This window comes from Bos grunniens, chromosome 17, assembly GCF_055505025.1.
Source record: "Bos grunniens cultivar Pamir isolate PY7600 chromosome 17, Bosgru_T2T1.0, whole genome shotgun sequence".
In the NCBI taxonomy this organism is placed as follows: domain Eukaryota; kingdom Metazoa; phylum Chordata; class Mammalia; order Artiodactyla; family Bovidae; genus Bos; species Bos grunniens.
The window spans coordinates 72,048,458-72,059,543 of record NC_141181.1 but is presented as its reverse complement, the minus strand read 5'-3'; the positions used below and the strand labels follow the sequence as shown (position 1 = coordinate 72,059,543).

At 58.5% G+C, this 11,086-nt stretch overlaps 1 protein-coding gene across 2 annotated transcripts in view; it reads right to left on the bottom strand.

Annotated features, from left to right (window-relative positions):
- RSPH14 (radial spoke head 14 homolog) overlaps positions 1-11,086 on the bottom strand; it is a 48,826-nt gene that overhangs the window by 37,086 nt on the left and 654 nt on the right. For both annotated transcript variants that reach the window (XM_086349083.1, XM_086349085.1), the window contains exons 2-4: positions 10,173-10,434; positions 8,531-8,633; positions 5,849-5,967 (exon numbers count right to left, since the gene is read on the bottom strand). In XM_086349083.1, the coding sequence (XP_086205209.1) occupies positions 5,849-5,967; positions 8,531-8,633; positions 10,173-10,371 (421 nt within the window). In that variant the 5' untranslated portion in view covers positions 10,372-10,434. The remainder of the gene's footprint in view (positions 1-5,848; positions 5,968-8,530; positions 8,634-10,172; positions 10,435-11,086) is intronic.

Below are 11,086 nucleotides of genomic sequence, written 5' to 3'. Positions count from 1 at the left end.
CCCCCACTCCGGGTGGCCCTTCTCGTGTCTTGGCTTGCTGAGTGTCAAAGTCGTCACCGGACGCATCTGTCCGTCTGCCCGGCGGTAGCCTCAGGGCCGCGTTGTACATACGCCCGTGCAGCGTCCCCTGTCCCTGGTGCGGCCTCCGCTTCGTTTTTCTTTCAGAAAATAAACGTGCTGTGTTCACAGAAGGCCCTTCACCGCGGGAGCGGACGAGCAGTAGCTTGGCGTCTCGGTGTTTAAAACGGGAAATGACCTGTGGCTTCTCCGCGTGTGAAGGGACGGGAGGCCCGAGGGGCAGCCGGCCTCCTGTGAAGGCTCGGCCGCCTGAGGGGGGCCCTTCCTGCCCGCGGGGCTACCCCCCGCCACGTGGACGGCCCCGGCCGAGGGCTGCCCGCAGAGCCCTCGCCGGGCGGAACCCCTCTGGGCCCTTGTTCGGGACCCCGAGCCCGAGGTCAGTGCCCAGAGTCACAGCCGAGGACTGTCGAAGGGGGCGCAAGGAGCCGGGGGATAGCGCGAAAGTCCGAGATCGTCTCCTTTATGAAAATAAAATTCCCTGAATGAGCCAGGCCTCGTCCCCGAGTGCTCTGTGTGCGGCGCGGGGTCGGGGGGACGGTGGCCATGCCCAGGTCCCTCTTCTCTGCCCACTTCCTGCACGCCTTTAGAAAAACCGTCTGGAGATGAACGTCAAGAACCAACAAGCCCAACGGAGGCGGAGGCCCGCCCGCCTGTGTGTCCTGAGGTGCTGCAGTTGGAGACAGTGGGGGCTCCAGCCCAAGCTGCTCATCACCTGGACGCCCTCTGCCCCAAAGACACCGTGTCCAGGGTCAGAGTCATCCCTGCAGGGCGGGCTGGCGTACGGAGCAGGGTCCCCGGCCCAGCGCCGGCTGCCTCGCCAGGGTGGGGAGCAGCGTCGCCGAGGGTGGGAAACGCTCCTCAGGGAAGTTCATCCTCACTGGGCGGGGTGCTCGGGGTGTCAGTGGCGACCCATTTGACAGAGGATGGGAACGTGCCCAAGGTCGGGGGCGGGGGCGGCGGAGCCATCCTCTCCAGGGGGGGCAGAGAGGGGGCCGAGGGCCAGTGCTTCCCAAGGCCTGGGTCTTTGCTCAGCTTTGCCCCCAAACGGCTGCGGCAGGAGCCCGGGGGGAGGGGTGCACGGAGCCACCCCAGAGCACCGTCTCAAACCCAGGACCCAGCCAAAGCCCCGAGGGAGGGATGCAGACACGGTGGCGCAGGGCCCCTGCTCATCCCCAAGCAGCGGAACCCGCTCTGCAGGCTTATTCTGTGCTTTCACGCCAGCTGGGATAGGAGCCGTTAGCTCACCGCGAGCGTCTTTAACTAAAAGCACACAGCTGGAGGGAAACAAGGCGTCTGCCTCCTGCCCTGATGCGTTGAAGGCAGAGACAGGATTCCCTGCGACAGCCCCCTGGCTTCCCCACCCCCACCTTTTATTTGCTCAGTTCCTCCTCTGACCAGCTGATCCCTGTGCTGAGGGGGCCCAAGACCCACCCCCGGGGCCTCGGAAGTCCCCTCCGCCGGGCAGACAGGGCTGGGGCGTTTGCGAGGATGGAGCCGCCTCCTTCCGGGAAGGCACGAGCTGCGGTGCAGAGAGGCCCACGCTTAGCAGTGCGGGAGCTGGGACAGGGGGCTGGAGCTGAAGGAGGGCGGCCCTGAGCGGGGAGAGGGTCCCCTGGGGCCGCGGCTGAGTCCGGGGGGCCGGGGGCGTGTGCTGCCCCCGGGCTGTCCGGATGAGGACGCCCGCAAACCCCACCCCCGCGCTCCCCTGGACGCAGCCCCCCATCGCTGTCTGGCCCCAAGGAGGGACTCCAGGAAAGCCCGCCCCCCGCCCCTGCCGCCAGAGGAGAGGGCCGGGGAGGGGGGTGGCGAGAGCGCTTCCCGGGCTGTGTCCGCACGGGGGGCGGCCGCTGGTCACTCGGGGCTCCGCAAAGCGGAGCCGCCCGCGCTGCGGTGGCCGGTCCTGCGGCGCCCCCTGCCGGCCACTGCGGGGAGGGGTACCAGAAACAGCTGCCCTGGCCCACTCAAACCCTCCCAACACTGGCCCCAGCGAGGACACGCCCGGGACACGGCCCCCCAGGCCGGCGCTCAGGGGCCCCAGAAGGTCCTCCGGGGGCGCCCGCCACGCGCCGTGTCCCTCCCCCCCTCTCCGTCCAAGCTGCGCACCGCCTGCTGCCGACCCTCCCCAGAGTGTCCCAGGCCTCCCTCTGGGCGGGTCACAGAGGCTGAGCAGAGCCCAGGAAATCCTGAGATAAAGGGTGAAACTCTGGCCTCCCTGCTCTCCGGGAGAGCCTAGCCCCTGTGAATTTCAGAAAAATTTGCAGGAGGCCATACAGCGCTTGCTTATTGAAGGTAGGAAGACAGTGTTGGGCTGGTAAGGGACTTTTGGCTTCAGAACAGAAATCCACCCCGGGTCCCTTCTCAAGCTGAGTGTGAAAAGCAAAACTCTTTCTCAACTTTTAGAAGAAAATGTGACAGAATGCCTCCATGAGCTCTTAGCGCCAAAGTCTTAAATGGCACCCCCCATCAAAAGCCACAAAGGAAAAGATTGATGGACGCTCACTACCATTCAAATGAAAAACTGCTGTTTTATTAAATAAAAAGTGACTTTATTCAAATGAACAAACAGTGGAAATCTATCAGACTGCCTGGAACATGGTGTTTGCACTGTGTGTGGCCAGCTGAGGGTAGAATCTGGGAGAAATGAAACACTCCCTGGAATCGATGAGACACAAAGAAAACAAGTCGACAGATGGACTCGGGCTCCCGAGAGGCTCTGGCTGGAGAGAAGACGCCCCTCTGCCAGCCTGGGGACCTCTGCAGAGCCACAGTCAGCGATGGCTAAGGCTATGCAGCCAGCACCCTGCAATAAGGGGGCACGCCCGGCCCTCCCGGCTGGGACAGGAACGCTGAGAAGCGACTGGATCTGCAGCCCCAAGACACCATCCCCAGGGGAAACCAGCACACGCAAGGTCAGCCAAGCTGGGGTGAGTTTACTGAATGTAACTGTAGGTTCCAACACGGGATGGGCAGGCGGAGGTTACAATCAGGAAATAGAGCCCGTGACACACATCGATACATCCCACATCGATACATGACTATCGACACATCGATAGTCATGGCATTCGGTGTAGAAAGTACCAGGCAGACGCGTACAGCAAGATCCACCTATATACAGCTTTTAAATCAGGTGAGGCAAGATCTATATATAATTCATGATAGTGAAAGTCGCTCAGTCGTGTCCGACTCTTTGCAACCCTTGTACGGTTCATGGAATTCTCCAGGCCAGAATGCTAGAGCGGGTAGCCATTTCCTTCCCCAACCCAGGGATCGAACCCAGGTCTCCCACATTGCAGGTGGATTCTTTACCAGCTGAGCCGCGAGGGAAGCCCAATGTATATAATTACGACCGTGGTAATATGCAGAGACGTGTGTTGCGGGTGTAGTAGCCCACCCTCGGTGGCTCCGGGGAGGGCGGACAGGAGGGTGATGCTGGGTGGGGGCGGTGTTGCGGTTCACAGGGTACTGTACTTTTTCAGCAGAAATCTCAAGCAAATGTGAAGGGCGGTTGGATGTTAAGATTCAGCGAAGCTGGTGGTGGTTCCTGATGTTCGTTATCATCGCCTCTCTGTTCCCCCAAATGCTCACAGAGGTCACAGTAATTTTAAGAGTCCCGGGTGAGAACGGCAAATCCCCTGTCTCCACACCCCGAGCTGGGGTGCCCCGGCACAGAGAGCAAAGGTGAAGCTCGGCCCCAGAACTGGTTCCTCCTGGAGACGCCCCGATCTCCCAGAGGCCCTCGAGCATGGTCGCCTAGGAGAAGCTAGCCAAGGGGTGTTTCAGGAAGACGTGGGCCGGGGTCGGGGGCAGGGTGGTCTTTGACTTGTGTGTTTATTCCGCCACGTTGGGTGGTAGGTGTGGCGCACAGACTCTAGTTACACGCGTGGGCTTCACTGCTCCACGGCACGTGTGATCTTAACTCCCCAACCAGGCATGGAAACAAAAGTCCCCCGGATTGCACGGCAGGTTCTTAACCACTGGACCCCCAGGGACGTCCCAGAGCGGACTTTTTAAAAAGACCCCCGGGGTTGTGCCCTCCGGCCTGGCGTGCCCAGCCCAGCCCAGCTGCAGGAGGGCGTGGTCCCCGCCGGCCGCAGTTGAAGCCCCGGGGCTCCGCTCTGTTCAGCCGGCCCCTCTGTACTGACTGGTTCCCTTGGCCATTTGTCTCTGGGCCCGGGTTCAGGGAGGGCCCCACCTGGTCCTCACTGCGGGCGTCCGAGGTGGGGACAGGTCCCATCAGCCTCCCTTCCCCACAAGGAGACAGCCTGTCCCGGGGCACGCGGGGCTCCAGGGGAGAGCAGACGGACCTGGCCTGTCTGACTCCTGGTGCCTGACATCTTAAGGCCTGGGTCAGGCTTAAGGCCCTCCCTCCAAGGCCTGGCCTCCTGCCTCTCGGAACGAGCCCCTCATTTACAAATGCTCACTGCGTCACGTGCCGGGTCGTGTCAACTCTGACACGAATCCCCACCCTCTAGTCGCGGTCAGCGGGTGGTGGTGACCCTGGACTCTCATTGGATTAGCAGAAGTGGTCAGCTGGAGGGATGGTGACCCAGGGGTGGTATCTTCCGTCCTTAAAAACGCACTCTGGTGCTTCTCAGAAGAGGGTGTTTACGGGGCTCTCGTCGCCAGGGAGAAACAAGCGAAAACCAAAGTGAGACACAGCCACGCACCCGCCAGCTCAGCTCAAAGAGCCCGTGTGGGCACGGCACGGGCCGCCCGGGGCTCCCTCGCACGACTGGTGGGGGCGCATGTTGGCGAAACTCGTTTAGGACATCACTCCTACGACCTTCTAAAGCTGGACGTCAGTTGTCCTGCGCTCAGCGGTTCTCTGCAGGGCGGATCCCAAAAGAAACGCATACGTGTGTCCGTCGAAAGACAGGTAAGACTGTTAGCGGCCGCTGTATTCTCGGCTGCCACACACCAGAAACAATTCATACGTTCTCAACGAAAACCCACGCGGGCAACAGAAGGGACAAATAACACTCATATAGTGTGAATACCACACTGCACCGCAAACGGGCAAAAACCAGCCACACACGACCGCACAACAGAGACACAGAAGCCAGAGACAGAATCCTGCAGACTGTGTCCACCTGCTCCAGGCCAGAATTCTGGCGTGGGTGGCCATTCCCCCTCCAGAGGATCTTCCCGACCCAGGGATCGAACCTGGGTCTCCTGCATTGCAGGCAGATCCTTTCCTGTCCGAGCCACCACGGAAGCCCCATGCAAAGTTTAAAGTAGCACAGATCAACCTACGGCCTCTGAACTAGAGACAGATTGAAGTGTCGACCTTTGGGTGAGGGGCGGTGACTTCTGGGAGTAGACCCTTGGCACGTGTCTTGATCTGGGTAGCAGCGGTGCCCAGAAGTGGCAGGCTCACTTGGTACAAGTTAATCAAGCGTTCATGTACAACGTGGGCCTTTTTAACAGGCATGAAGGTGAAAAGTGAATGTGAAGTCCCTCAGTCATGTCCGACTCTTCGCGACCCCACAGACTGTAGCCCACCAGGCTCCTCCGTCCATGGGACTTTCCAGGCAAGAGTACTGGAGTGGGTTGCCGTTTCCTTCTCCAGAGGATCTTCCCGACCCAGGGATCGAACCCAGGTCTCCCACACTGTAGGCAGATGCTTTACCGTCTGAGCCACCAGGGAAGCCCCATTTAACAGGTATGTTGTGTCTCAGTAAAAGCATGACGTGCTCTAAGCTGTGATCAGCACAGCAGGTGCCTGTCGGGGGAAGCGCCCCCGGGCCGCCCGCGCCCATGGCGGGCTTACCTGCAGGCAGCTGGGCCAGGTGCTTGAAAGCCGTGTAGAGATTCTCCCGGCAGGCTGGCTGCGCGTCGCTCAGCAGGAAGGACAGGGCTTGGATGACATTGTGCTCCAGAAAGCCCTCTCTGGGGAAGAAAAGTCAGATTTAGACACGGCCAAGGGATGAAATTAAAAGACGCTTTCTCCTTGGAAGGAAGGTTATGACCAACCTAGACCGCATGTTAAAAAGCAGAGACATTACTTTTCCAACAAAGGTCCGTCTAAGTCAAGGCTATGGTTTTTCCAGTGGTCATGTATGGATCTGAGCGTTGGACTATAAAGAAAGCTGAGCACCAAAGAATTGATGCTTCTGCACTGTGGTGTTGGAGAAGACTCTTGAGAGTCCCATGGACTACAAGGAGATCCAACCAGTCCATCCTAAAGGAGATCAGTCCTGGGTGTTCATTGGAAGGACTGATGCTAAAGCTGAAACTCCAATACTTTGGCCACCTGATGTAAAGAGCTGACTCATTGGAAAAGACCCTGAAGCTGGGCAAGGTTGAAGGCAGGAGAATGGGACGACAGAGGATGAGATGGTTGGATGGCATCACGGACTCAATGGACATGAGTTTGAGCAAACTCCAGGAGCTGGTGATGGACAGGGAGGCCTGGCATGCTGCAGTCCACGGGGTCGCAGAGTCGGACACAACTGAGTGACTGAGCTGAACTGAACTGAAGGCTGTGCCCGGAGAGGACCCAGTAAGAACCTAGAGGCAGGGGGTCCGCACCACCCCCCCGCCTCCCTGGAGCCTGAGCCTGGGCCGGCTGGGACAGACTGCATCCCTGCAGCCTCTGAGGAGAAGGCAGAGGCTGCAGTGGCCCTGGAATCCAGTGTACCTGAGTGGTGGTGGAGGACTCTGGGCGACAGAAGCCAGAGGCCAACCTCCCTGAGCACTGGGCTGGGCTAACTGAGCCTCTCTCCACCTGCCGGACACACACCTGTCCTCCGTCCAGGGCAGGCCCATCCCTCAAAACCCACACAAGCCTGTTGTGCTTGTCATTATAATGACATACGTTCATTAACTATCAGGTAAGCCCATTGAAGGGCTTTCCCGACGGCTCAGCGGAAAAGAACCCACATGCAATGCAGGAGTCAGAGGAGGCTCGGGTTCGATCCCTGGGTGGGGAAGATGGGGAGATTGCTCTGGAGGAGGGCATGGTATCCCACTCCAGGAGTCTTGCCTGGAGAATCCCCAAGGACAGAGGAGCCTGTGGGCTACAGTCCATGGGGTCGCAAAGAGTCAGACACGACTGAAGCAACTCAGCATGCATGTGAGCCAATTCGATGAGAGAAGAGTTGTTAGTTTCTGGGTTTCTTTTTTTTTCAAACTTCCTCTTGAAAACAAAGTTGAATGCTTTGGAAATACTTAAAAATGAACGTCTGAAACAGTAGGGAGATGACTGTAAAGATTCTAGAAGGGTCTGGCCTGCAGATTACTTCATTAATGTCTTAGTTCTTGGTTAACTTTAAAGAAGTGAAGCTACTGATTCATGATGGTACAGGCGTGGTTTAAGCAGAAAAGATGACAGGAAACATGGTCTGCTGGGCATAGGGACTGGCGGCTGCCTAATCGTTCAGGGGTTTGGGCTTAAGATGAACTGTTTGGGGAACCCCCTGATGGTTCAGTGGTCGGGACTCCGAGCTTTCACTGCTGAGGGCACAGGCTTGATCTGTGGTGGTCGGGCTTCCCAGGTGGCTCAGCAGTAAAGACCCCGCCTGCCAGGAGACGCAGGAGACGCAGGTTTGATCCCTGGGTCAGGAAGACCCCTTGGGGAATGGCAACCCACCCCGGTGTTCTTGCCTGGGAAATCCCACGGGCAGAGGAGCCTGGTGCGCTGCCGTCCACGGGGTCTCGAGAGTCAGACACAGTGGAGTGCACGCACAGCACTGCTGCTGCAGGGAACCAAGGTCCCCCAAGTCACACGGCGGCAAACGCAAAGGCCGAGCGTTGAAAGGGAATGTGCGGTTTCTACACAAAGGCCGAGCGTTGAGAGGGAATGTACGGTTTCTGTCCTGGCTTTTTTTTTTTTTAATGTGGACCATTTTTTAAATCTTGGTTGGATTTGTTACGATCTGACTTGTGCTTTATGTCTCGGTGTTTTGGACACCAGGCATGTGTGGTCTCAGCCGCCCGAACAGGGACTAACCCCGCACCCACCGCGCTGGAAGGTGAAGGCTGAAATGCTGGGCCACCAGGGAAGTCTCTCTTTCCCGGCTTTTCTCCCGCTTCTGGCTTTTTAGCCATTCTATTTGATTAGCCGCCTAACTGCAGGCCCGGTCACGCCTGGTGAGGGTCTCCAGGCTGCGGTCGGGCCTAAGAGAGAGCTCGGTGTGAGGCCTGGCCCAGGTCGGCACACAGGAAGTGCCCAGCTGTGCTCGGCCTGACGTCAGCCTCGTTCCGGGAGAAGGAGGTCACGGGGGTCCCCCACGTGGCCGGACCCTTCTCTGCGCCCCGAGTGAGGTGTCTAGGCCTCTTCTCTCAGCGCCTGGGTGTCCACCCCGAGTCTCCCCGACGGTAAGTCAGCTCCGTAAGCTGTAACTCCCCACGGTGACCGGGGACCAGGCCCCCACACTCATGTATTCCCCTCGTGTGGATCCGGGGGGGCGGCAGGTTCAGCGCAGGCAGGGACCCAGGGCACGAGGCTCACCTGCCCACGTTGTGGGTGGCCATGATGCACAGCACCTCGGTGGTCTTGATGCGTACGAGGTCGTTGGTGTCCTTCAGCAAGGCTTTCAGGCTCTCCAGGCAGCCTGCGGGGCAGAGGGACCAACGAATGTCCTCCAGGCTCAGACACCAGCCTACCCAGAAGTCGATGGGCGCGCCGATGTCGGGGTCAAGAGCACCAGGGCTCTGCTGTTTGCGGGTGCGGGGACGCCGGGTGGGCGACCGAGTGCTTCAGAGTCACTGCTGGGGCCTCTGGGTGCCAGAAAGGCTCACCCCGGGGACCCGGTCTCCACCCCCCCCGATTTCTGTGCATGCCTCTTGCTGGTGCCACCCTGGTCCTCCCCGGGGTTCAAAAAACCGCTTTTATTTGGAGAGACCGGAGGTCAAATTCCAGCTTGTCCCCAGCTGTTGTGTACCCTTGAAAGGGTTACGCCGTGGCACGCCAGCTCGAGCACCTAGAAACCCTGCCTTTTTATGGGGCACCCCCTGGCCTCATAGTCCTTCTCGCTGAGACTCCGTTTCTTCTGTTGAGGAGGCTCCTTCCCTCGCCGGGCCAGTGCCACGAGGACTGAGATAAACACGGGCGTGCACGCGCTCGTCGTGGTTCCGGCCCGGAGTCGGGCTCACTAAGTCACAGCCTTTATTACCCAAGCTCCACCCAGCCTCCGAGGCCAGGTTGGGACCACTGCTGCCACCTCTGGGATTAAACTGCTGCTGCTGCTGCTGCTATTTCAGTCGTGTCCGACTCTGTGTGACCCCATAGACGGGCAGCCCACCAGGCTCCCCCGTCCCTGGGATTCTCCAGGCAAGAACACTGGAGTGGGTTGCCATTTCCTTCTCCAGTGCATGAAAGTGAAAAGTGAAAGGGAAGTCGCTCAGTCGTGTCCGACTCTTAGCGACCCCATGGACTGCAGCCCACCAGCCTCCTCCGTCCATGGGATTTTCCAGGCAAGAGTACTGGAGTGGGGTGCCATTGCCTTCTCCATGGGATTAAACTAGCCCTTCGGATAAGTAAGGCCGGTGGGAGAAGCGGCAGATCACGCACTGTGGACCTCATCTGGAGTAGCTGCGACTGGGCCACTCATGTCAACTTAGCTCTTATGTGGCTAATTGTTGTCTCGTCACTAAGTGGGGTCCAGCTCTTTGCGACCCCATGGACTGCCAGGCTCCTCTGTCCATGGGATTTCCCAAGCAAGAACACGGAGTGGGTTGCTATTTCCTTCTCCAGGGATCAAACCCACATCTCCTGCACTGGCAGGTGGATTCTTTACCACTGAGCCACCAGGGAAGCCCCCTATATATGAGTAATTAGGAATGTGGGAGAAAATGGACAGAGGTCGCCACCTCCAGGTGGCTTCAGTAGGGCTAGCGCCTAGCTTCTGTGACAACCTTCTGAATGAGACAGATAAACAGGCCTCTTTGGAGAATGTGTGGCCACCGGGCTGAGTCCTGGCAAGATGGCCTGACTACTGGGGCGTCCAGCTGAGGACCGACTGACCAGTTGGGAGGGCTGCTGTGAAGGGGCCAGGTCAGCTCCCCCCACCCACGCCCCCCCTCGCCTCCAGCCGCTCTGCGGCTGTCCATCCAGACCCCAGTCGTGGTCCCTTGGGCTGCGACACGCTCACCGATGCTAATGGCTGTGTAGACGTGCTCGGGGTCATGCATGAGGTCACACAGAGCCATGAGAGCTTGCTGCCTCGTCAGCAGGTCATCCGACTGCAGCTCCTCATTCAGCTTGGGCAGCGCGCGGCAGCCGTAGGCAATGGCAGCCTGAGTAGGGTTGACGTTGGGGGGCAGGTACATGGAGATCTTGGCATCCGCCATCGTCCCGCGCCTGCTCAGGGAGACTCTGGAGCTTTCAGAGCGAAGCTGCAAGGAGACTGCTGGCTAAAAGAACCCAGACGTCGTCGTCATTGCTACTGTGATCTGGCATTGTTTTACTCCCATTTTACAGATGAGCAAACGGAGACTAGGAGCAGTGAAGGAATTTGTTCAAGGTCACAGCAAAGGTAAGTGGCAGCCCAGACCGCAAACTTCAGGGTTCTGCCGATAACTACATAGATTGGGCCTCAGGACAGAGGCATTGGAAAAAGCCAACTGGGTCGGGGGGAGGGGCAGGCAGTGGGTAAATTGGGAGATTGGGACTGACATACACGCACCACTGTATATAAAACAGATAACTAAGGTCGCGCTGTGTGGCACAGGGAAGTTTACTCAATACTCTGTAATGACCTATATGAGAAAAGAATCTAAAAAAGTGGATACGTGTATAACTGATTCATTTGCTGTACAGCAGAAACGAACACAGCGTTGTAAACTGAGTGTACTCCAATGAAAATGAATTTAAAAAAGGAAAAAGACAAACTAAGCCAAACAAGCAAACAGTGATCGAACAGCTCCATTTAGAGCTTATCTTGTGCCAGCAATACCTAATATGCAACTCAGCTCCCCCAGGAGGAGGCGGGGAGTGCTATGACCCGGGAGGAAATTGAGGTTTCAGGACAAGGAGCCTTGGAGGTCATGAGCTAGGCTAGGAGCC